The 26,578-nt window shown below is 43.1% G+C and overlaps 1 protein-coding gene and 1 long non-coding RNA gene across 2 annotated transcripts; one reads left to right on the top strand and one right to left on the bottom strand.

The window, feature by feature from the left end:
- Positions 1-620: 620 nt before the first annotated feature.
- Positions 621-24,467, top strand: LOC127003591 (kinesin-II 95 kDa subunit-like). Its single transcript, XM_050870504.1, is given in 16 exon segments — positions 621-787; positions 3,183-3,306; positions 4,312-4,419; positions 4,981-5,105; positions 7,469-7,604; positions 7,982-8,134; positions 8,566-8,728; positions 9,191-9,323; positions 10,841-11,031; positions 11,333-11,536; positions 13,070-13,267; positions 13,896-14,138; positions 15,811-16,029; positions 16,478-16,683; positions 20,016-20,094; positions 21,758-24,467. Coding segments are annotated over 15 exon segments (3,204 nt in total). The 5' UTR covers positions 621-787; positions 3,183-3,184; the 3' UTR covers positions 22,682-24,467.
- Positions 24,024-26,578, bottom strand: LOC127003592 (uncharacterized). Its single transcript, XR_007757158.1, has 2 exons — positions 26,211-26,578; positions 24,024-26,076 (listed from the first exon to the last, which is right to left on the bottom strand). It is a non-coding gene; the product is annotated as an uncharacterized LOC127003592 (long non-coding RNA).

Raw genomic sequence — 26,578 nt, 5'->3', positions numbered from 1 at the left:
CTCTCTTTCCTTCGTTCCTCCTATCTTTCTTCTTTCAGCCCTTTTATTTATTTATTTATTTCTCTGCCTTCCTTCTTTCTTCTCTCCCTTCTTTTCTATATTCCTTATATCATTGTTTTCTTCTTTTCTTTATTACTTTCCTTTTTAATGCTGCTCTTTCTTCTTTCATTCCTTTATTCCTTCCTTCCTACCATCTCCTTCATCATTCCTTTCTAACTTCCATCACTCACACCCTTCCTGATTGATTGATTGATTGATAGTTCTCTTCCTTCTTGCAACAATAAACTATCAATCAATCAATCAATCTTCCTTCTCTCCTTCCTTCCTTCCTTTCTTCTCTCCTACCCCATTCTTCCTCCATTTCCTTCCTCATTCCTGTTATCTTCTCCCTTGTTGTTTACCTGCAACAATAAACAATCAATCAATCAATCTTCCTCACTCCCCTCTTCCCATTCTCTGCTAAAGACCTACACATGTATTAATAGTTGTATAATGTCCTGCCTGGGGGTTGGGATGGCATGTTCCTCCCTTCTCCCTTGTTGTTTACCTGCAACAATAAACTCAATCAATCAATCAATCAATCAATCTCTCCCGTTCCCCTCTAGCCCCCCTATCAAATTCTCGGTTAGTCTTGGTCATGGGCTTGGTCGGGCCTCGTCTGTCTGTCCGTCGTCTGCTAGAATCAACACAACATTCCACAACCCGCCACATATCTTTTCTTTTTTCCATATTTTAGGCCTCCTGGGCGGCCGACACCCTTACAACGATGCCACAATCTTGAATAGAGGTGTGTGTTCAAGTTTATCTGTATGTGTTAGTGATTTAAGGCCATTAGATAGGAATTGGAAGGAGGCGAAGGCGAGGCTGTGAGCTATGAGTCATGGCGTGGCACTCGGCTGGTCAGTTTTCTCTTTATTTATTTTCTCTCTCTCTCTCTCTCTCTCTCTCTCTCTCTCTCTCTCTCTCTCTCTCTCTCCAGTAGGACTCAGCATCAGAGAGAGAGAGAAACATGTCAAATACCCCTCTCTCCAGGTGGACTCAGCATCAGAGAGAGAGAGAAACATGTCAAATACCCCTCTCTCCAGGTGGACTCAGCATCAGAGAAAGAGAAACATGTCAAATACCCCTCTCTCTTTCTCTCTCCAGGTGGACTCAGCATCAGAGAGAGAGAGAGAGAAACATGTCAAATACCCCTCTCTCTCTCTCCAGGTGGACTCAGCATCAGAGAGAGAGAGAGAAACATGTCAAATACCCCTCTCTCTCTCTCTCTCTCTCTCTCTCTCTCTCTCTCTCTCTCTCTCTCTCTCTCTCCAGGTGGACTCAGCATTAGAGAGATCTCTTTCTCTCTCCAGGTGGACTCAGCATCAGAGAGATCTCTTTCTCTCTCCAGGTGGACTCAGCATCAGAGAGTCTCCAGGTGGACTCAGCATCAGAGATCTCTCCAGGTGGACTCAGCATCAGAGAGAGAGAGAGAAACATGTCAAATATCTCTCTCTCTCTTCTTAAATCTTACATTCTTCCCAACTCATTTCCTTCTTTTTTCCCTTCTTTTGTCTCTCCCTTCCCTCTTTATCACCCCTTTCATCACATTGTTTTAATATTCTCCCTTACACCCTTCTTTTCTCTCTTCCACCCCCTTCTTCTTGACCCTTCCTCTCCTTCCCTTCTTCTTACCTCCCTCTTCTCCCTTTTCCGATGTTGCCTACATTTCCTACCCTCCCTAAGCTCCCCAGATACTCACTACCACTAATAATAATAATAATACCACTACTACTGCCATATGTGCTTTATAGTTAAATATTAGTCCCTGGCCCTCCTTCCCCACTACCCTTCTCACAGATACTACAGTCATCCCTCAAATAGTACGGTTTGCAATAGTTTGGTCTTGGTTTTATGTGGATTTTCTAAGAAGATTTTTTAGGATTTTTAAATTTCCCAATGAGCAGGAAATTTAAAAATCCTAAAAGATTTTCTATGACAATCCGTATAAAACCGAAACCGAACTATTGGAAACTGTACTATTTGTGGGACGACTGTATTACTACTACTACTAATACCACTACTACTACTACTGCTATGTGTGCTGGGATCAGGTGACGTCGACGCATGGACGAACTTGGCGCAAAAACTTTGGACTCCTATACCTAAAAAAAAGTACTGGTTCAATCTTCCTCAGATTATTGACAGTAGGTAGACATACATATATTTTTTTTACAGCAAAGTAAGTACCATAAGTAAACTAAGTACGTAAGAGGTGCCTCCATACCTGGGTTGGCCTCCTCCTTGCTCTCCTGCATCCCCGGTCCTTCCTCGCCCTCTACATGAGGTAAAGGAGGTGGAATAAGGGGAAAAAGTAAAAGAAAAATTATTATTCTGCAAGTATTTTGATAAGTTGGGAGACACCACCAAACCTTTGCTCTGCCATGCCATGTTATCTTAAGCCCAAATAGCCCTATCTTGACTTAGTGAATAGTAACGAACTTGGCGCAAAAACTTTGGACTCCCATATCTCAAAAAGTACTGGTTCAATCTTACTCAGATTTTTAACAGTAGGTAGCCATACATATGACCTACATAGTATCCAAAATTTAGCCCTCTATGTGCAGTATTTTCTGAGGTAGTAGTAGTAGTAGTAGTAGTAGTAATAATACCAGTACTTTTTTGAGATATGGGAGTCCAAAGTTTTTGCGCCGAGTTCGACTGTATTCTGTGTGCTCTGTAGTTGAATATTAGTTCCTTTTCACAAATACTCACTACTACTACTAGCTACCATTACTGCTGCTGTGTGTGCTCTATGGTTGAATATTAGATCCTTTTAAGTGTTCCCCTATAGCGCTGGTAGGCTTTCTTCAGGGGCCTGGTGGTCAGTCCAAGCCCGTCATGGCACAGGCAATTTTTATAGTGGCGCCATTTATTCTTGGCTCATGCTGCCCCCCAGAACTCATTCTTGTTTCAACTGGACGGTTTCTTCTAGAGTTCGGGTTGATGGGTGGTCTTCAGGACAGCATGTGGGTAGTCTTAGGCCACTCGACAGTGACTGAAAAATCCCAGGTGGTAGCGGAGACTTCAATAGAATTTTATGGTTTATGTTGTCTGGCATTTATACCCTCTTTTTTACCAGTAGTCAGATGAGTGTAAAAAAAATAATTCAGGTTTTACAGGGTTAAATTTTTCCTCCTCAGGCATGGTTCAAGGTGCAGAAGGAAGGATGAAGAGCAGCAGCGCGGCAGCGGCAGCCGAGGCTGTCAAGGTGGTGGTGCGGTGTAGGCCTATGAATGAGCAGGAGACGGCCAACCAGCATGAGAGGTACGAGTACTATTGACTCCAGTGGAGTTGAGTACACCTAAACTCGAACTGTCATTGACGGAGACGAGATCTGGCAGCGTCGCTCTTCCTCCCCCCTGTTCCTCCCAGGAGGACGGGAACTGTCAGGAATCTCTTACTCTCTAGGCGTGTGTGTGTGTGCATGTGTGTATTTACCTAGTTGTGACTCACAGGAACGGAGCTATGCTTGTGCTGTCCCGTCTGTCTGTCTGTCTCGTCCCATCCCGTGTGTTTGAGAGAGAGAGAGAGAGAGAGAGAGAGAGAGAGAGAGTAAAGAAAGCCAAAAGTATGCGAAAGAGGATAAAATGAAGGAAGGAAAGGAAAACTGGAGTGAAGGAGGGAGGGATTCTTACTATTATTATTATTATTATTATTATTATTATTATTATTATTATTATTATTATTAGTAGTAGTAGTAGTAGTAGAATGGCATCACTATCAATATCATTATATACCTTCATTATCTCTCTTGATGCTGATCTTGAAATGTACAGCGTTTTGAGGCAGTCACTTAATAACAGCGACTCACTGATATTAGGAGACTTTAACCTCCCCCGTATCAACTGGGCGACACTGTCAGGTACAGAAGGCGAGTCACATAGAATGATCAAATTTTTAGAAGAAAATTTTCTAAGCCAAATGGTTTCTAATAATAATAATAATAATAATAATAATAGTAATAATAATAGTTCAGAGCCTATAATCCGGACTTTATAGGTGTTGTGTCCTTGAATCTTAGTGAATTCATATATATATTTAATGCTGCCAGGCCTTTGAATACTCTCTCTCTCTCTCTCTCTCTCTCTCTCTCTCTCTCTCTCTCTCTCTCTCTCTCTCTCTCTCTCTCTCTTTTATCTACTTTTTCCTCCTCCTCCTTCTCCTCCTACATTTCCACTATCATCTACTTCTTCTTTTTCTTCTTTATCTACATCTTCCTCCTCCTCCTCCCTCCTCCTCCTCTCATCATTGTCTCTCCCCTTCCCCCAGAGTGGTGGACATGGATGTGGACCGAGGGGTTGTGGAGCTGAGGAACATCAAGGCGGCCGACACGGACCCTCGCAAGACCTTCACCTTCGATGCCGTTTACGACTGGAAGTGAGGCTTGCGTTTTTTTCTCTCTCTCTCTCTCTCTCTCTCTCTCTCTCTCTCTCTCTCTCTCTCTCTCTCTCTCTCTCTCTCTCTCTCTCTCTCTCTCTCTCTCTCTCTCTCTCTCTCTCTCTCTCTCTCTCTCTCTCTCTCTCTCTCTCTCTCTCTCTCTCTCTCTCTCTCTCTCTCTCTCTCTCTCTCTCTCTGTCTCTCTCTCTCTCTCTCTCTCTCTCTCTCTCTCTCTCTCTCTCTCTCTCTCTCTCTCTCTCTCTCTCTCTCTCTCTCTCTCTCTCTCTCTCTCTCTCCACATTCCTCATTGCAAAATCAAACTATTGTAATTATTGTTATTAATATTATTATTACTATATATTGTTCTCATTATTATTATCATTATTTTCATTATTATTACCATTATTATTATCATCATCATCATCATTATTATTACTACTTTTAGACCAAACAAAACTTGACATACTATACATTATAATACAGACAGTTTGTTTATGGTGTTGAAACTCTTAACTAACTGATATATCCCCCCCCCCCCCTACACCACCACCACCACCACAGTTCCAAGCAGCAGGAACTCTATGATGAAACCTTCCGGCCTCTTATCAACTCTGTGCTCAGTGGGTTCAATGGGACCATTTTTGCGTATGGTCAGACAGGCACGGGGAAGACTTATACAATGGAAGGTTAGTGTGTGTGTCTTAACCTATTTATATTTACCTGTGTGTGTGTGTGTGTGTGTGTGTGTGTGTGTGTGTAATAATAATAACAGGTTTATTAATATATGGCAGCGTGCTCTGAGGAAATCAGTCAGCCACGATACAATATTAGGGTGAAGCCCCAGCTCAATGGCCTTAGTAATGACAACAGTGTGGTCTACAAGGTCAAATGCTCTCCTGAAGTCGACAAAAGCAAGGGCAAGGGAGGTGTCTCGTTTGTCCAGGTGGCTGTGTATGAAATCTAGAAAGCTGACCAGACAATGAGTGGTGGAGGAGCGCTTCACGTTGCCAAATTGTTGGATGTCTATGAGGCTACTAATATCATCATAAGCCCAGTTAAAAATAAAATCTTCACAAATGAGGCTGGGAATTCCTCATAAATTTTGATTGGGAGGTCAGTGGGCGTGGTGGCTCTGTGCGTCCTTAATTTCTTTAATTTATTGAAAACATCAACCACCTGGATGGAGGGGGGTGGGGAGGGGGATGGTAGGTATGTGGAGAGGGCAGTGAGATCAAGTTTTGGGAGGCTTTGACAGATACCCACGAAATGGGTATTTATCTCCTCGGCCACTTGGTCAGGTGATTAATGTGAAGTGCAAGGGAAGGAGGGTGAGTGTCCACAAAGAGACCTGACCTTGTGATACCACTGTCTGCTGTTGGCCTGTTTAAGATGGTGTATTTTATCTGGGTAATAGTTTGCTCTGGCAGTTTTAATCTCCCTGATGACTCTGTTCCTGAGCTGTCTGTAGTGGGCAGGGTCTATTCTTATGTTCTTATGAATGACCTGGTGGAGGAGGATTGAGGCAGTGAGGTGGTGTGAACCGGTTCCCACAGGACTGACAGGTGCATCCCATGGGGGGGAGGGGCTGGGGGGGGGGAGTACTGCTGGCTCAGGTCGGTCATGATGAGGTCGAGAGTAGCTTGTTGGTGGGTGGGGAAATTAACGACCTGAGTGAGATTCAGGTGGTGCATCGTGTCGGTGACGTCTAGGCGGTTAAAATACCCACAGATGACCAACTTGGCATAGGAGAATCTCACTCAAAGCGCGTTGGCTGCATCGATGATGTGGTCAACCAGCAGCTGTGCAGTGGGCGTGTGGGAAGGGTGGTATGCCACACAGCAGATGATGCAGGCAGTGTGGCGAGGATGGCGGGCAGGTGTGACCCTCACCCACAGGGCCTCCACTCCCTCGGGGGTGTCGACTTGAAGGTGTGAAGGAGTGAGGTCAGAGTGGCAGTACAGGGCCACTTCCCCTCTCCTATTAGTCCTGAGATGGTGAAATAGTTCATAGTTATCGATGTTGCATATCTCAGGAACTATTTGCCACGCCTCTGTGATGGCCACCACACCAGCACCAGTGGACCTGACCGTCACCATTAATTCCTCGATCTTGTTGCTAAGGGAGGTCACATTGGAGAGGAGTAAAGAGGGCAGACTATACCACACTTGGGGCACCTCAAAATGTTTGTTCTCCTTCTCCAGCACTGGTTTGTTCTGACTCACTCTCGTAATGATGACAGGGATGTTTCTCGCCACTCGTCTGCCTCTCCTGCTTCGATTGCAGAAGAGTTTGGTGTTTTCCAGGTGTGTAATAACGTCCGTCAGAGGGTAGCTGCTCCCTCGCCTTAAAGGGCGGTAGCGATGGGTGGCTGGGGCGCACATTATTTAACACTGGCAGCTGCAGCATGCACACATGTACACACGTATGTCACTCGTAAATGTCCAGGATGGTGGCGTTTTCTGGTCGCTATTCACTGTTGCGTACGTACACTGCTCAACTTCAGCAGGTGTGGTCCTTGTAAGTGTGTGTGTGTGTGTGTGCGTGTGAGAGTCTCGGGTACATTCAAGTTTACTTTGTTGTCTGTGTGTGTGTTATTACAGATATCAATTTTCTTATAGTTTTCATATGTATTTTTTTTCCTTAATCATTTTCTTGTATTTTTTTGCTTTCCTCTTTTCTTGTTTTAAAATCTTCCACAATCACCTTCCTTCCTTCCTTCCCTTCTTCCTCTCCATTATTTTTTCCCTACACCTTTCTACTTCTCTTTTTTCCTTCTATCATAAATCTCCCTCACTTGCTTTCCCCTTCCTATAATTCCTGGCTAATTTTGATCTTTTTTCTTCTTTCCTCATCAAGTTTTCACCCCTCGAACTCCTCCCTTCCCCTTTGCACTCTTCCCTTCACCCTGTTTGACTCACCCTGCTCACACTTCTGGCTTTCCCTTACTTGCCTTCCATCACCCTGTTTGACTCACCCTGCTCACACTTCTGGCTTTCCCTTACTTGCCTTCCTTCACCCTGTTTGACTCACCCCATTCTCAACCTTCCAGGTATCAGGGACGACCCGGACCAGAGGGGCGTCATACCCAACTCATTTGAGCACATCTTCAGCTACATTGCCCGCTCCAGCAACCAGCAGTTCCTCATCAGGGCATCCTACCTTGAGATATACCAGGAGGAAATCAGGTTAGAGCAACGTTGAGAGATTGTCGTAGTCAGCCGCTTATCCAATAACGAAACTCATTTCTGCCGTCCCTCAAATAGTACGGTTTCCAATAATTCGGTTTTGGTTTTATGTGGATTTTCTAAGAAGATTTTTTAGGATTTTTAAATTTTGCGACGAGTAGGAAATTTAAAAATCCTAAAAGATCTTCTATGACAATCTGTATAAAACCGAAACCGAACTATTGGAAACCGTACTATTTGAGGGACCTGCAAATGCCCCACAACACCCATGGAAGCCTTGCCAAATATGTGTTCTCTTACCCTGAAATGCCCAAGAATACATCCCTGAACCTTGCAAGCCTCAATGCACTCATTTACCTCCCTCTGTCTTCTTCCAGGGACCTGTTGGGGAAGGACCAGAAGCGGCGCTTGGAGCTGAAGGAGCGGCCTGACACGGGGGTCTTTGTGAAGGACCTGCAGCAGTTTGTGTGCAAGAGTGTCAATGAGATCCAACATGTTATGACGGTTGGAAATCAAAACCGCGCTGTGGGGTAAGTGTATTTACCTAGTTGTAATTTTACAGGGCCTGGGCTTACGCTCGTGTGGTCCCGTCTCCGTATCTATAATTATCCAACTTTTCCTTGAAGCTCTGCACACTCTTCGCCGATACTATTTCTTCACTTAATCTGTTCTAAACCTCTATATTTCTTTGTGAGAAGCTATATTTCTTTATGTCTCTTGAGCATCTTATCTTCCTCAACTTTTTACTATGTCCTCTAGTATTCCTGCTGGAAGGTTCTCTTAGTAGCAATTTCTCATTATCTACTTCTTCCATTGTGTGTGTGTGTGTGTGTGTGTGTGTGTGTGTGTGTATAATAAAAAAAAATCATTTAATAGGTCAACCAACATTAATGAAATACATGTAACAAATCCTTTTTCTCTCTCACTCTCTCTTTCTCTCTCTCTCTCTCTCCCTTCCTAGGTCAACGAACATGAATCTACACAGCTCCCGGTCACACGCCATCTTCATAATCACCATCGAGTGCAGCACCATGGACGAGAAGGGCCGCAGCACCATTAGGGTCGGCAAGCTGAACCTGGTGGACCTGGCAGGCTCGGAACGGCAGTCGAAAACAGGCACTGCGGTAAGTCACTTCGTGGTTGTTATAAACACAAGTTTGTTTGTTTTTCTGTCTTCTTTCTCAACTGTTTCCTCCTTTATATTCCTTCTCCTCCTCCTCCACTTCCTCTTTATCTTCAATATCCACCTTTTTTCCTCCATTCCTTCCCTTCTTCCTTCTCCATCCATCTCTCTCCACATCTTTCCTCCAAATCTCTCTCTCTCTCTCTCTCTCTCTCTCTCTCTCTCTCTCTCTCTCTCTCTCTCTCTCTCTCTCTCACACACACACACACACACACACACACACACACTACTACTACTACTACTACTGCTAACACCACAGAGTAAAGATTTAGCTTAACTCTTCCCTTTCGCACCTTTAAACGCAGTCTCCCTTTCCTCATGATTATTATTATTATTATTATTATTATTATTATTATTATTATTATTATTATTATTATTATTATTGTTATTGTTATTATTTCAGGGGGAGAGGTTGAAGGAGGCAACCAAGATCAACCTCTCACTCTCGGCTCTGGGCAACGTCATCTCGGCTCTGGTGGACGGCAAGAGCACTCACATCCCTTACAGAGACTCCAAGCTCACCAGGCTCCTTCAGGGTAAGAGATTCAACTGCCTCCTTTTTTTTGTACATATTTTTCTTCCACTATTTTATCCTCCTCCTCCTCCTGCTAACTTTCATTCTTACTACCTAATCTCTTATTTCTCCGTTATAATCTCCATATTCTACCCCCTTAGTAAAATCCCACACACTCTTAACAATCTCTCACAATCTCTCTCTCCAGACTCCCTCAGTGGTTAGTAAAGTCTCACTCACTCTTAACCCGTGGGCTTCGGCTATGTGAAAGTCGAGAAGTGGGCGAGAAACGGCAAAATTTCACTGCATTTTGAGACTAATAAAAGAGTATGGAACGTACATCAGAGTACTCCTCTCATAATCATAAAGTTGTTAAAAATATTTACTTTTACTCAAACTCCATTCTTTTTGGGTGGTGTATGTTACAAAATAAACAGTCTTGTGATGCGTGGCATCTAGCCGAGAGTCGCTTGTTGTCTACTTTAGAGAATTTGACAAGTGATTGCTGTGTGGATAGCTAATTCAGTCTGCCATGACCTTACAGCACCACCTATGACAAAAAAGCCCATCTCAAGATCACTCACCCACCACTGTGACCCAGGGCATGTATGGTGGGTTGCTCTATGCTAGCACCGCCTACAATTAGCTCGAATTATGGATTTTATGGTGAGCCCTTTTTAGGGTCCACCGTACCACAGCCATGACTCGTGAAAGCCCAGAAAAGGGTCTGTCGACGTTCTCGGGTTAACAATCTCTCTCTCTCTCTCTCTCTCTCTCTCTCTCTCTCTCTCTCTCTCTCTCTCTCTCTCTCTCTCTCTCTCTCTCTCTCTCTCTCTCTCTCTCTCTCTCTCTCTCTCTCTCTCTCTCTCTCTCTCTCTCTCTCTCTCTCTCTCTCTCTCTCTCTCTCTCTCTCTCTCTCTCTCTCTCTCTCTCTCTCTCTCTCTCTCTCTCTCTCTCTCTCTCTCTCTCTCTCTCTCTCTCTCTCTCTCTCTCTCTCTCTCTCTCTCTCTCTCTCTCTCTCTCTCTCTCTCTCTCTCTCTCTCTCTCTCTCTCTCTCTCTCTCTCTCTCTCTCTCTCTCTCTCTCTCTCTCTCTCTCTCTCTCTCTCTCTCTCTCTCTCTCTCTCTCTCTCTCTCTCTCTCTCTCTCTCTCTCTCTCTCTCTCTCTCTCTCTCTCTCTCTCTCTCTCTCTCTCTCTCTCTCTCTCTCTCTCTCTCTCTCTCTCTCTCTCTCTCTCTCTCTCTCTCTCTCTCTCTCTCTCTCTCTCTCTCTCTCTCTCTCTCTCTCTCTCTCTCTCTCTCTCTCTCTCTCTCTCTCTCTCTCTCTCTCTCTCTCTCTCTCTCTCTCTCTCTCTCTCTCTCTCTCTCTCTCTCTCTCTCTCTCTCTCTCTCTCTCTCTCTCTCTCTCTCTCTCTCTCTCTCTCTCTCTCTCTCTCTCTCTCTCTCTCTCTCTCTCTCTCTCTCTCTCTCTCTCTCTCTCTCTCTCTCCGTGGTTAGCAAAGTCTCACTCTTAACAATCTCTCACAATCTCTCTCTTTCCAGACTCCCTCGGTGGCAACTCCAAGACAATCATGGTCGCCAACATCGGACCCGCCAGTTACAATTACGACGAGACCATTACCACCCTCAGGTACGCCAACAGGGCCAAGAACATCAAGAACAAGCCCAAGGTGAACGAGGACCCCAAAGATGCAATTCTGAAGGAGTATCAACAGGAATTGGCGCGGCTTAAGGTAAGGAGCGGAAGGAAAGGATTGTAGAGGGATGGAGGGAAGTGACTGAAATATAGAAGAATTAGGAGGAGGAGATTAGAAGAAGGGAATGAGAGAAAAAAATTGAAGTAGGAGGAAATGATAAGGAGAATAAGAAAGAGGAGGAGATAGAGAGAATAGAAGAAAAAGGAGGAAGAGGAGAGAAACAAACAACAGGAAAAGAAAATGAAAAAGAAATCAACAAAAAACTAAAAAAAATATGTATAAAAAATCCGCATTACATTAACCAAAAATATAACAAGGTCATCCCATCCTTCCTTAGGCCCAGCTGAAGCAGAGAGGAGGAAGGAAGAAGAAGAAGAAGAAACGCCCGGATGGGGAGGAGGAAGACGAGGAGGGAGAGGAGGAAGAGGAGGAGGAGGGGGGGGAGGAGGAAGGCGTGGAAGCTGCAGACATCCTTCACCAACAACGTGAACTGGACGAGGAACGAAACAGAATCCTGAACGACCAACACATGATTGCCGAGGTCTGTGTTACCGTGAGTCTGAGTTTTGTGGGTGCATGTGGCCTCCTTGGTACTGCCCATCGCGCCTTGCCCCCATTGCTTATAACGCTGAAAGTATTTTTAGACGCTTCCAGCCCACACATCATCTATTTTCAAAGGCCAAAATGGAGTGTATTTGGGTTTTTGAGAGGGTTTTTTCAAGTTCATGCCGAAGAAGAAGGGTCACACTCCCACTCCTAATGTTTTCCTCATTGTCTATAGTGCTGAAAATATGAGAGAAAAGGGCCAGAATATAGGTCATTATTTTTAGGAGCTTCCAGGCCTCACATCATCTATTTTCAAAGGCCAAAATGGAGTGTAATTGGGTTTTCAAGAGGTTTTTTTTCAAGTTCATGGTACAGAGGAAGGGTCACACTACCACTCCTAATGTTTTCCTCATTGCCTATAGCTCTGAAGATATGAGGAAAAATGAGTTTAGAATATAGGCCATTAATTTTAAAAGCTTCCAACCCTCACATCCTCTATTTCTAAAGGCCAAAAAGGGATTAGTTGGGCTTTCAAGAGGGTTTTTTCAAGTTCATGGTGCAGAGGAAGGGTCAAATTACCACCAGCGTAATAATGCTACCCCTAGAAATGCCCAAAATGCTTACAAAAGCCTTGTCAAATGTGTGTGCTTGCGTGCTCAAATGTTTAACCCGGTAGCAGCGACGGGCCAAATTTTTGCCTTGATGTAAACCCCCCAAAAGAGATGATGCATAAACTGATCACAAATGCGTTGATATATATTATGAAATGGTTTGGGTTGAGTGATGACTTTTTCTCATTTTTCTCGCTTAGAGGGGCCTTTAACCCGTGCACTGCGATTGGTACAGAATTCTCCTTCAGTGGTAGCCTAGTAACACATAGTCCCATGTCTTTCTCTGCCTCTGTGGTGGATAGTGGAGTGTTTCCCATGTGGTATTGGTATGCAGGACTTTACATTTTTCATCATTGAATTGTAGCAGCCACTTTTTGTTCCACTCCTGTAGCTTGGTGAGGTCTTCTGGTAGGAAACTCACACTCAAGGGGTTAAGAAACATGATCCCCACGGCTACCGGGTTAAGAATATGATACTTCCCGTGTCATATTATCATTTTCTTGCTTATTTTTCCTCATATCTTCCATAGGTCTTGGTAATTTCTTTTCCTATGCCTATATCTCTCTCTACTTTCCTTCCATCTCCTGCTTCTGCTTCCACCTCCATTTCCTGCTTTTTCTTAGTCTTTCTCATCTGCTACTTCTGTTTCCACCTCCATTTCCTGCTTTTTTTAATTCTTTCTCATCTGCTACTTCTGTTTCCACCTCCATTTCCTGCTTTTTAATTCCTACCTCATTATCCTGTTTTTTTTATTTATTTAATTATTTATTTATTTTTATTTTTTGCCTGCTTTGTATCCCCTCCTCCTCTTGCTTTCCTGCTTCCCATCTCCTCCTCCTCCTGCTTTTCTGCTCACTATATCCTTCTTCTCCTCCCATGCCCACACAGTCCCCCTCAGCTCCCCCCTCATCTTGCAGGAGAAGGAGCGCTACCTGTCCGAGCTGAAGAGCAAGGAGGCGGAGCTGAACGCATCCCGGGAGGTGCAAGAGAAGTTGATGGGACGCATTCAGACCATGGAGAGCAAGCTGTTAAGAGGCGGGAAGAACATCATCGACCACACCAATGAGCAGCAGCGAGCCCTTCAGCTGCGGACACAGGAACTCATGGACCAGAAGGTTAGCTTAGGTTAGGTTAGGTTAGGTTCAACTCATGGACCAGAAGGTTAGCTTAGGTTAGGTTAGGTTAGGTTCAACTCATGGACCAGAAGGTTAGCTTAGGTTAGGTTCAACTCATGGACCAGAAGGTTAGCTTAGGTTAGGTTAGGTTCAACTCATGGACCAGAAAGAGGAGAATAAAAGAGGATTTGAAAGAGAAAGAGGAAGAACACAAAGATAAGAAAGAGGAAAAGGAATAAGGAAAGAGGAGGAAAGAAAAATGAACAGTGAAAGAGAGAAGAGGAGGAGACAGAAAGGGGTGAGATAAAAGAGGATTTGGAAGAGAAAGGAGAAAAGAAAGAGGAAAAAGGAGACATGAACAGTGAAAAAGCAGAGGAGGAAGAGGAGGAGGAGAAAAGGGAGAGGATAAGGAGGATTTGAAAGAGAAAGGAGAAGAGAAAGAAATACTGGTTTTAATAGAGAGAATCAAGACACCTCTCCATCCAATTTTAACCAGCTATTTCATCAACTATTTGCAGAAGCAGTATTAGTGAGGTTAATCTTCTTAGTGGCCTTGGAAAATAGTTGTAAAGGAGCCCAATGCATTTAAAAACATGGGCCGTAATTCTCCCTCTCTCTCACCCAACAGAAGAGAGAGAGAGAGATGCTACAGAGACTCGAAAAAGAAGAGGAGTCATCATGTGAAATCGCCTCCACCTTCTCCTCGCTTCAAGCTGAGGTCGAGGCCAAGACAAGGAAGCTTAAGAAACTGTTCGCCAAGCTGCAGTCCGTCAAGCAGGAGATGGGCGACCTGCATGAGGAGTTCTGCCGGGACCGAGTTGACCTCCAGCACACGCAAGATGTTCTCACGAGGTCAGAGGTCACTGGGGTCATTTTGGGGGGGGATGCAGCTTAATTTTCTCAGAGTGGTGTTCAGCAGGATTAATTTCTTGACCTACTTTCTTTGCTGTAAAAATGAATAATAATGATATAGATATGTAGAATCGGAAGCTCCTAACACCTTCACCATGGCTATTATTTCTACTTTTCCTGTTGATATAATGTTCTTGTCTCTAGTGTACTAATACAGTCGTTCCTCAAATAGTACGGTTTCCAATAGTTCGGTTTTGGTTTTGTGGATTTTCTAAGAAGATTTTTTAGGACTTTAATATTTCCTGACAAGCAGGAAATTTAAAAATCCTAAAAGATCTTCTGTGATGATCCGTATAAAACAGAAACTGAACTATTGGAAACCGTATTATTTGAGGGATGACTGTACTAATAATATACTGTCTGATTTTCATCAATCTATCTGTGTGTTAATGTGGTTTATATAATTTTCACATATCTGTCTCTCTGTCTATGTTTCAATGTGTTTTATCATCATTTTCCTATATCTATCTAGCTGTGTGGTTCCTCCTTTCCTCCTACACCAAAAAAATTAGCTTAATCTTTCTTCTTCCTCTTCATGTCATCCTCTTCCTCCTCTTCCTCTTTGCTTCTCTGTTATCTCCATGTTTATCAAAGTCTGTATCTTCTCCTTTTTCCCTCTTCCTCCTCTTCCTCTTTGCTTCTCTGTTATCTCCATGTTTATCAAAGTCTGTATCTTCTCCCTTTTCCCTCTTCCTCCTCCTCCTCCTCTTTGCCTCTCTGTTATCTCCATGTTTATCAAGGTCTGTATCTTCTCCTTTTTCCCTCTTCCTCCTCTTCCTCTTTGCTTCTCTGTTATCTCCATGTTTATCAAAGTCTGTATCTTCTCCTTTTTCCCTCTTCCTCCTCTTCCTCTTTGCTTCTCTGTTATCTCCATGTTTATCAAAGTCTGTATCTTCTCCTTTTCCTCTTCCTCCTCATTCCTCTTTGTTCTCATAGCAGTTAAAAATTATATGCAATGTCCTAGCAGTTAAAAATCATATACCATGTCCTGCTATAACTAATTGTGCACTTCATTCTATATTATAACATCTTTATGCATATTAAAAGTTCTCTCTTCCTAGGCTATTCCCATAAGCAATATCAGTAAACCCGAACCATTCTACATCTACATCCAACACTAATATCATAAGCTCCCATATCACAAGCTCTCCCTGCCTTGGCCATTCCTATAACCAATTTCAGTATACCAGACCATTTTTCCAACCCATCTACACCCAACATCTGATATCATAAGCTCCCATATTATAAGCTCCCCCTTCCTTGGCTATTCCCATAAGCAATATCAGTATACCTGAACCATTTTTCCAGCCTAGCTGCATCCAACATCTGATATCATAAGCTCCCATTTTATAAGCTCTCCCTGCCTAGGCTATTCCCATAAGCCATTTTTCCAGTCTAGCTACATCCAACATCTGATATTATAAGCTCCCATATCATAAGCTTTCCCTGCCTTGGCCATTTCCATAACCAATATCAATATACCAGACCATTTTTCCAGCCCATCTACATCTAACATCTGATAACATAAGCTTCCATATCATAAGCTCTCCCTGCCTTGGCCATTCCCATAAGAAATATCCAGCCTAGCATCTTATGAATCCCTATTACCAGTTAATACCTACATCCAACACCTCATTGTATCTCATTTTCTAACCTCAAAACCAAAGAATTCATAGAGTTTAGGATTTTAGGTTTAAATTTTAATCTCCAAGCTGGCGTTCCCTCAGCTGCGACCGGTGGTGAAGCAGACCGGTGGGACCCTTAAAAGGCCAGTCTCCTCGGCCTCTCGCAGACCCACGTCAGAGTACGCTCGCATCCAGGCCTCGGTCGACCACAACCCTCGATATAAGGTAAAGATGGGGATGTTTAATGGATAGATAGGTAGATAAAAACTATTTCCAAAGGCTGAAAAGGAGATTAATTGGGTTCTAATGCATGATTTTGTAGCTTCATGGTACAGAAGAAGGGTCAAACTACCACCAGGGTCATTAAACTATCCCTGGAATTGCTCAAAACTCCTACAAAAGCCTTGTCAAATGTGTGTTTCTAAGGTTCATGGTACAGAAGAAGGGTCAAACTACCACCTGGGTCATCAAACTACCCCTGGAAATGCTCAAAACTCCTATGAAAGTCTTGTCAAGTGCATGTTTCTTAGGTTCATGGTGCAGAAGAAGGGTCAAACTACCACCAGGATCATTAAACTACCCCTGGAGATGCCCAGAACTCCTACGAAAGCCTAAAAATCTATCTTCAATAATACAACCCCAGATCACCCAACATGACTTTTCCTTCCTGCAGGGTGAAAACATAATGGTGGTGGAACTGGACCCAGCCGTTCGGACCACAAGGGACTGGGAGGGTCCGCTGGTGGCTCCCAGGGTGGCGGCAGCCTTGGAAGCTGCCCTCACCCCCCTGGATGATGACCTCAGTATTGATGCGTCCCTGGCAACCCTGAGCAGGCCCCGAGCGGTCGTGTCGTCACGGAAGGAGAAGACGAAGGGAAAGTGAGTGTTCCATCACTTTATTTTTAGGCATAACTTTCAAGTTGTTGGTTGTAATGATAGGTTAGCTTAGGTTAGGTTCGGTTAGATTAGGTTAGGTTAGGTTAAATTAGTTTAGGTTAGGTTAGATTAGGTTAGGTTTGGTTTGGTTAAGGCGGCTTTACACCTGGCAATTCCTGGCCGGCAATACAGCCGCGACGATCTAGCGGCTGGACCGGCTGGGTGCTCTCGGGAGCAAGTACCTTCACACGTGGCAGGAGCCGCCGGGAGCATCGAGACGTAAATTGACAGTGAATGCAAGGGCATGAATTCATCCCAGACACCCCAATAGGCTACTACCATATCTTAAAACCACAATGAGTGTGGTCCATTAGCCTAATATTGAAGAAATACTTTAAGTAAACGAGTTTTATCATAAGTAGTAGTATTGATTGATTGTTTATTGGAGCATTTAACAACAAAGGAGAAGGAAGGAACATGCCATCCCAACCCCCAGGCATTACATGTGATTATATAATACACAAAAATAATCGTTCCTTACCTCCTTCGATGTCTCGCAAAGAGATAAACATTTCCCACAATGTTGCTGCCACTCTCTCAAAGATTGTTTTGCGCAGACTCTGCCTCTTGTAGAGCTTATCTTATGGGTCCCACAAGTGTCGATGCTGCCTCACATCCTCTAGCAATGCCACCTCGGCCTCCCGGCTCCAAATCTTGTTATCTGCATCTGTCATTTCTTGTTTTATTGGTGCCGACATGTTGTTTACCCAGATGCCAGTCGGCAATACAAGACGGACACGCTCAGCTGCAGAGTACTTGCTGCGAGAAGGGCTCCCAGACCCAGACCAAAAATGCTGCCGGCAGCATGTCACGGCTGTATTGCCGACCAGGAATTGCCAGGTGTAAAGCCGCCTTTAGATTAAGTTAGCTTAGGTTAGGTTAGATTTGGTTAGCTTAGGTTAGGCTCGGTTAGATTACATTAGATTAAATTAGGTTAGCTTAGGTTAGGGTCAACTCATGGGCCAGAAGGTGTGTGTGGTGAGGTAAAAAGAAGATAATAAAGAGGAATTAGAAAAGAAAGAGAGGAAATAAGAGAAGAAAGAGGAATAGGAGAAAGAAGATGAAGGGAGAGTGAGAGTTCCATTATTTTATTTTCAGACATAACCTTCAAGTTGTTGATTATAATGATAGGTTAGCTTCGGGTCAACTCATGGGCCAGTATGGTAAGAATAAGAGAAGAAAGAGGAATAGGAGAAAGTTGAGGAAGGGAGAGTGAGTGTTCCATTACTTTATTTTTGGACATAACCTTCAAGTTGTTGATTAAAATGATAGGTTAGCTTAGGTTAGGTTTGGTTGGGTTAGATTACGTTATAATTAGGTTAGTTTAGGTTAGGTTCGGTTTGGTTAAGTTAGATTAAATTAGGTTTGGTTCGGTTCAGTTAGACTCGCTTACCATAGGTTAGGTTTGGTTAGGTTAGATTAGGTTAGGTTCAGTTAGATTAGGTTAGCTTAGATTAGGTTCGGTTAGATTAGGTTAGCTTAGATTAGGTTTTGTTCGGTTAGACTAGGTTAGGTTCAGTTGGGTTAGATTACATGAGATTAGATTAGGTTTGGTTAGCTTAGGTTAGGATAGGTTAGGTTCGGTTAAGACAGGTTGGGATAGATTCAACTCCTGGACCAGAAGGTATCTCTCGACTTGGGTCATTTCCTTTATTTTTTTTCATTCTGCAAGTGCAAGGAAAATGTGTAGAGAGATTCTTTTCATATATTTTTCTGATGGTTTCTTGACATTATTTATTTCCTTCAAATTGTTGATTATAATAGAAAGACTCCATTTGTTGAGTAATCTCCCTTATTATTTATTTATTCTGCAAGTGCAAGGAGAATGTGTAGAGATGCTTATTATACATTATTTCTCTGTCTTCATATGGTTTCTTGACGTCATTATTTGCTTATGGATGTTGATGTAGTGATGTGTATGTACGTAGTTGATGTTGTTAGCCCAGCCCTCAGTTCCCCATACTCTCTCTCTCTCTCTCTATCTCTCTCTCTCTCTATCTATCTATCTATCTATCTATGCACTTCTATTCCTTTGCTAAACTTTCCTTCTCCCTATTTCGCTTTTCTCTTTAATCTTTTTTTTTTTCTCTCTCTCTCTCTCTATCTCTATCTATATATCTATCTATCTATGCACTTCTTTTCCTTTGCTAAACTTTCCTTCTCCCTATCTCTCTTTCCTCTTTAATCTCTCTCTCTCTCTCTCTCTCTCTCTCTCTCTCTCTCTCTCTCTCTCTCTCTCTCTCTCTCTCTCTCTCTCTCTCTCTCTCTCTCTCTCTCTCTCTCTCTCTCTCTCTCTCTCTCTCTCTCTCTCTCTCTCTCTCTCTCTCTCTCTCTCTCTCTCTCTCTCTCTCTCTCTCTCTCTCTCTCTCTCTCTCTCTCTCTCTCTCTCTCTCTCTCTCTCTCTCTCTCTCTCTCTCTCTCTCTCTCTCTCTCTCTCTCTCTCTCTCTATCTCTATCTCTCTCTCTCTCTCTCTCTCTCTCTCTCTCTCTCTCTCTCTCTCTCTCTCTCTATCTATCTATGCACTTCTATTCCTTTGCTAAACTTTCCTTCTCCCTATTTCTCTTTCCTCTTTAATCTTGTTTTGTATTTTCTTCTTTTCAATCTTCAATATTTTCCTCTTTTTTCCTCTTTTATTTTTCCTTGTGATATTCCTTCCTTTATCACTGCTTTTGTATTCCACCTCTTCTCTTTATTTCTCCTCCTCCTCCTCCTCCTCTTCCTCTTCTTCTCTTTCTTCTTTCTCTTCCAATTTTTCTTTATTCTCCTCATCTTCTCCTCTTCCTCCTCCTCCTTCTTTTGTATTCCACCTTCTCTGTTTTCTTTACCTCTCCTCCTCCTTTCTCTTCCAATTCCTCTTTATTCTCCTCTTCCTCCACCTCCTCCTCCTCTTCTTTTTCCTCTGTCCATTTCTCCTTTTTCTCCTACTCTTCCTCCTCCTTCTTCTCTTTCCTCTCTCTCCTTTTTCTCCATTTTCTTCCTCCTCCTCCTCTTCCTCCTCTTTCTTCCCCTTCTTATTCTTCTTCCTCTCTTATTTCCCTCTTTCTCTTGCAATTCCTCTTTTATTCTCCTCTTCTTCCTCTTTTTCTTCCTTCGTCTTCTCTTTCCTCTGTCATCCTCCTCCTTCTCTCCCTTTTCTTATCATTCCTTTCTTCTTTTTCTCATACATTCCTCCTCCTCCTCCTCCTCTATCTCCTCCTTCTCGTCCAGTCCCCCCCAAGTGTCAGTCAGCCCTCAGGATCAGCCCTAGCCCCTCACCGGCCCCCCACACTTTCAGGAGGTCCCCAGGGGCTAGAGTGGACTTTGCTGCCCTCATAAACAGTCACAAAAAGACCCTCAACTCTGTCCTGCTGGAGGTACCATCCCGACCTTTGTTTAGTTTGATTGATTGATTCTGACAACAAGCTGCTGCCTAACCCCTAACTGGGACCCTTAAGACCTGGAGGATTCTTTGTTAATTTTGTATAGTACTTGAAACTACTACTACTACTACTACTACTATTACTACTGCTGCTACTACTACTACTATTACTGCTACTGCTACTACTACTTCCTACACCTCCTTTCCTCATGAATATTGACCCTGCAAATATGGGGGCCGGCCGGGTGACTTGGATGTGTTCCCTAACCCCGCATCCATTCCTCTTGGGTGCTGAGTAACCTGGATGTACCCTACCATGACTTGTCTTGCGGATGACCCAGAATACCTAACCCCCACATTTCCCACCCCTGGAAGCGCTGCGATGTGACCCTATCTGTCAGCACGGCTTGTTTTCTTCCCTTGTACCTACCAGCAAGGGCTCCAGTGTCTGCCAGCCTGCCTGAATTCCTTACATACAGGTCATGGTGGAGTTGACAATAACAGTAACATGTATGGCACCACATATGCAAATGCAAATCCTGGATGGTGTCAGTTTCATTTCATCATTGACACCAACTGTTAAAAATATCATTCTGGCCAACTAGCAAGAGGGGATTTGATGAAGTTTGCCGTGATATAATAAATGTAGATACAGTCATAGTGGATGAGTGACTAGAGATGTTATGAACCCCGTGATTATAGAAAATATCATCCTGAACTTAATGAAACCTTTTAATTTCGTCCAAACTGTAAATTGAATTGATCCCATTTGATGAAGTTTCTGGTATATGTAGTAAAATCATAGACACAGTCATGGTGGATGAGTAACCGGAGATGTTTTGAACCTCTTGATTATATTTTATAGAAAATATCATCCTGAACTTAATGAAACCTACTAATTTCATCCAAACTGTAAATTGAATTGATCCCATTTGATGAAGTTTGCCTTGGTACAGTAAAGATATAGACACAGTCATAGTGGATGAGTAACTAGAGATGTTATGAACCCTTTGATTACAGAAAATATCCTGAACTTAATGAAACCAATATTGTCCAGACTCTAAATGAAATTGATCCCCGGGTTTGCATTTGCAGGTCACAGCTGTGCTTAATAACAACAATCTGTACCTCCAGAGAACCTGTTGTAATGTAAAGATTATCCTTTTATTGAGTCCTATTTTTACTTTGTTTTTAATTAACCCGATAGCAGCGACGGGCCAAATTTGTGGCTTTACCATGTAGCCGCGACGGGCCAAATTTGTGGCTTTGCCATGTAGCAGCGACGGGCCAAATTTTTGCCATGATGTAAACCCCCAAAATAGATGATGCATAAACTGATCACAAATGCATTGATATATATATATATATATATTATGAAATGGTTTGCGTGAGTGATGATTTTTTCTCATATTTCTCGCTTAGAGGAAAGAGCCCTTAAGAAACATGATCCCTGCAGCTACCGGGTTAATTACTGTTTGTTATAGTTTTAAAGTATAGTTTATTTAACCTTTCATTCGGCGCCACATGACCCTGCAGTTGCGGCGCCAAGACCAAACGGCCCAATAATCATCATCATCATCATCATCTAAACACACATACTACAAGGCGACCAACAGCTGCATATCTAATCACTTTTTTTCCTTCTCCCGCTGGCACAGGTTCAAGAGTGGCATTCGCCCCCCCTCGCAGGTGCCGGACAGTTCACTCTACCCAAAGTCCCGCGGTCTGGTGCCCAAGTAGCCCTGGTACCCCAGTGGACCCCACGAGGCAGCCGGGCCACGGAGGACCACTATGACGACGACAGCGACCCAGAGTTCTTCAGGGACCCTCAGATGCCCCCAGATGATCCCCCAGAGGCACCCCTTGCAGAGCCTCCGGGGACCCCTGACCCCACGGATGAGAGTCTCGCGGCAGCCACGGTGAGTCTGGAGGCATCCCTGGAGGTCCATGAGTCTGTGGGTGGGTGCTGTCGCCTCCTCATGGGTCCATTCGGGGTCCGGCGTACCTGCTATCACTGTCGGCCTCAAGTCAAGCGTTGTCTGGCAGTGGCTTCCCAGCGACAACACTTCTGCCACCCCAACACACCTTCCCTTTGTGGCAGGTTGAGATTTCTTCATAGACTCCCATCCTTACCTTCCTCCTCCTCACCTCCTTCCTCCTCTCGTACATGGAGAAGAAGCATATCCCTCCACGCCAGTCCTCCGGATCTCCCCAGAAGCTTCAGTTCCCTGCTCAGAAGAGGCTTAACAGCACACAGACACGCACTCCCGCCACGCTGCTACGAACGCGTCCTCTGGCGACTTACCCCAGCGCTCTGGAGACGTCTCGAGATGTGTCTGTCGCAGCTTACAAACACCGAGACCCACAGCATCCTCACGCCAGTCATGTACTCCCTCAGAAGGCTCCAGGGGATGGCTCCAAGGAGGCTCGTCTATTCCCCCAGTGGTGACAGCTATGGGGATGCCGAGAGGGAGAGAGACGACCTGGTGTGTGCTGTGTGTATATGCTGTGTAGCGCTGTTTGTCTGTAGGTTGTGGGAAGGGTTGTGTGGCCTCCTGGATGAGATTCTGGGGTGCTGGTAGCTGTGTTAGTGTGTGTGTCTGTGTGTGTGTGTGTGTGTGTGTTTGTGGAAAAGAAGAGAAAATGAGAGACTGAAAGAATGAGAAAAGAAGTAAGAATGTAGAAAAAATATGTAAGGAAGAGAAAGGAAGGAAAATATTAATAAAGAAAGGAAGAATGGAAAGTTAAAAGATAAAGAGTAAAGAAGGAAAATATAAAGGAAGGAAGATTAAGAAAGATAAAAGTAAGAATGCAAAAGAGTGAAAAAAAACAAGACTGTGTGTATGTGTGTGTGTGTGTGTGTGTGTAGCGATGGAGTTGCTTACAAGAGATTTCAGGAGTCATCTTTCTGGCTACCTCTGCAATCTGACTCATGAATTTTCCCAAGCTGCCTCTTCAAACCTTCCCCTATATAAGGCTCACCTATAAATTAGAGAAGGAATTACTCACACACATAATGAGAGAACAAGTCAATTAGGCGTAGAAATATTGCACTCTGAAGATTACAAAGGCTTTCAAAATGCTGTAAACTTATCTTTAATTTATTTTCTTGCATTGCTGCTCTCTGCTTCTATCTGTCTCTCATTCTCTCTCTGTTTCATGTACTCATAATGTGTTTACCAGCAACCTATAACCAAGGAAACAAAGGAAGTACAGTAACGTAATTTATGGAACTTTTAAAAATCCATTGATATTTGATATAAAAGTTAGACTAAAGCAGGAAAGAAAACATTTGGAAGTATAGTAACGTAATGGAAGGAAATTTTAAATGAATATCCGTTGAAATTATGTGAAAAGTCAAAATCGAAAGCAGAAAAGAAGCATGAATTTGGGTCTGGGATTAAAAGAGCATGGTTCATAATTCCTCCCAGATACGGTAATTGGCTCCAGCATATCGTGAGGGAAGCACAGTAACATAATCGATGGAACCTATTAATACGTATCTGTTGAAATTACGTAAAAAGTCAAACCGAAACCAGAAATAAAAAACAGTTGTGGTCTGGGATTTAAAAAGAATGGTTAATATTTCCTCACGAATGCAAATAATTGACTCCAGCATATCGTGAGGGAAGCACAGTAATGTAATCGATGGGCCTTTTAATAAGTATCCATTGAAATTACGTAAAAAATCAAACTGAAAGCAGAAATAAAAATACAGTTGTGGTCTGGGATTTAAAAAGAATGGTTAATATTTCCTCACGAATACAACAATTGGATTCAGCATATTGGCATCGTAGCATAACACTTGCTTTGCATTGACGTGTTGTAACACTTTATTTCATCACTTTTGTAAGTATAGTCCAAAATAATGATTGACATGATTATAATGCTCTCTCTCTCTCTCTCTCTCTCTCTCTCTCTCTCTCTCTCTCTCTCTCTCTCTCTCTCTCTCTCTCTCTCTCTCTCTCTCTCTCTCTCTCTCTCTCTCTCTCTCTCTCTCTCTCTTTCTATCTATCTGTCTATCAAGTTTCAGCAACATCAAAACAAAGGTCAGTAACATTTGCATCATTCAGGCCAACACTAATGATCCGGGATTTCAAAGGTGCCTTATAAAAATTGGCTACATCCCACTTACATTAATTTTGTTCTCTTTTCCCATGAAGTAGAGGAGATAGGGTTAGCTTGTGTGTGTGTGTGTGTGTGTGTGTGTGTGTGTGCGATGCAGCTACTTACATGTTTGCAGATACATGTCACAATATTTTTGGTGTTTCCGTAAATGTACCGTTTAATTATTTCTCGGACCAAGTGTTGACGTGCTCCATCTATTTATTTCCATAGGTCTGTATTCTTAAATGTATCGGGTTCCCATTATGACTATTTCTCAAGGCCACAGAGAAGATTAACTGGGTTTTCATGGGTGGTTTTCACATTCAAGGTACAGAGGTCGTGTAAAACTATCACTGGCATCACAAAACAGTCCATGAAAATCCCAGCAACTTGTATTTCCCAAGGCCACAGAGAAGATTAACCAGGTTTTCATGGGTGTTTTTTACATTCAAGATACAGTGGTCGTGTAAAACTATCACTGGCATCACAAAACAGTCCACGAAAATCCCAGCAACTTCTCATAGAGCAGCGGTCAAACTCAAATCCTTACGAGGGCCAATTATACACTTGGTTGTGATCTCGAGGGCCTTCAAAGATTTGGTAATTACATATTGGCAAGACTGAAGTTTGAATATGAATATGAAATAAATCAGTCATATGAATAAAAGGTAAATGTTATTATGTCTCGTCTTAACAGTTTAGTATTTTCCTCAACTGTAACAATTCTAGTAACTCGAGCTGAAGAATCTCATCACCTCGCGGGCCACTTAAGACCATTCCGCAGGCCATGAGTTTGACACCTCTGTCATAGAGGCTTTTAAAATAGGCAAACTGAAGCCTGATACATTTAAAAATACAGGCTTAATAATCTCACTCACGGCATTTACGCATTGCACTCCAGTATTCCAGCACCATGATATTCGTACCTCATCGTCATATTATTATTATTATTATTATTATTATTATTATTATTATTATTATTATTATCATTATTATCATTACCAGTGTCGTTATATTTTTGTCTGTTCGTGCTTTGCATAAATCATCTTTCCACGTTATGTGATGTTAGTTTAAGGTAGTTTTTATAATAATTTCTTTCATCGGTTGAGTCGTAATAATTGAATCTCTCTCGGCAGCTTACGATTGTTTGTACTTGTCGTCGTCCGTTTGGAAATACGCCTCAGAGGTCATTTTATTGAGGAAGAAATCTCGCTTATATGTTATTTATTTATTTATCTAATACATGTTGTCTGCCTGTGTTTGTACGCGTCCAGATCTTGATAGTGTTTTGAGTGAGTGTGTTTATGTGTGTAAGTGTGGATGTGTGTGTGTACCTGGCAACCAGAATCTCCAGTTTGTGATCTTTTCTTTCATTCATATCAGACCATGCACTCATTTCTTTCACCTGCTTTTTTCATGGCTTTCAGTGGCACCAAAGATTCTTTTCTCCTTCCCTCTTGACCTCACGTGACCTCACCCTCTCACACACACATACACACATTGCCTCCTTACCCATCTGCTTCTTCACCTCAACTCTTCCTATTTCCCTCACTTCCCTTCTCCTTCCCTTTTTCCCTGTTCTTTCCAGCCATCTCTGACACTAACCTCATATCTTCTCACCCTCTCCCATACGCACACACACACACACACACACACACACACACACACACATACACAACACTAACCCCAATGTTTCTTCATTCATATAACCTCTTCGGCTCTTCCCTCCTCCCTTACCTCCCTTCTCTGCCCTGTTCTTTCCATCCATCTCTCACACTAACCTCATATCTTCTCACCCTCTCCCATACGCACACACACACACACACACACATACACAACACTAACCCAGCTGTTTCTTCCTTCATATCACCTCTTTCCTCCTCCCTTACCTCCCTTTTCTGCCCTGTTCTTTCCATCCATCTCTCACACTAACCTCATATCTTCTCACCCTCTCCCACACACACACACACAACACTAACCCAACTGTTTCTTCCTTTATATCACTTCTTTCCTTCTCCCTTACCTCCCTGTTCTTTCCGCCCTTCTCTCACACTAACCTCATAACACGTCTTGTCTTTCCTTCCCTTGACCCCCTCTCCACGTCACAGCCTCGTTCCCTCCCTCCCTGCACCTTCTCCCTTTCCTTTGTCCTTCCCAGTCCATCGCCAGTTGCCAATCTGTGATAATATTGAAGAAAAAGAAATAAAATGAGCGGACTTGAGTCTCGTATAGTGATGGGAACTGCCCGGCCTGTATGACAAAACAAGAAAACCAAGAAAAAAATATTAAAAGAAAACTATATATATTATGTATCTATATATATCTCTATCAATCTATCTATCTATCTATCTATATCTATATCTATATCTATA

This window comes from Eriocheir sinensis, chromosome 25, assembly GCF_024679095.1.
Source record: "Eriocheir sinensis breed Jianghai 21 chromosome 25, ASM2467909v1, whole genome shotgun sequence".
Taxonomy (NCBI): domain Eukaryota; kingdom Metazoa; phylum Arthropoda; class Malacostraca; order Decapoda; family Varunidae; genus Eriocheir; species Eriocheir sinensis.
Note: the sequence above shows the minus strand (reverse complement) of the source record. Positions and strands in the feature narration are given on the sequence as shown.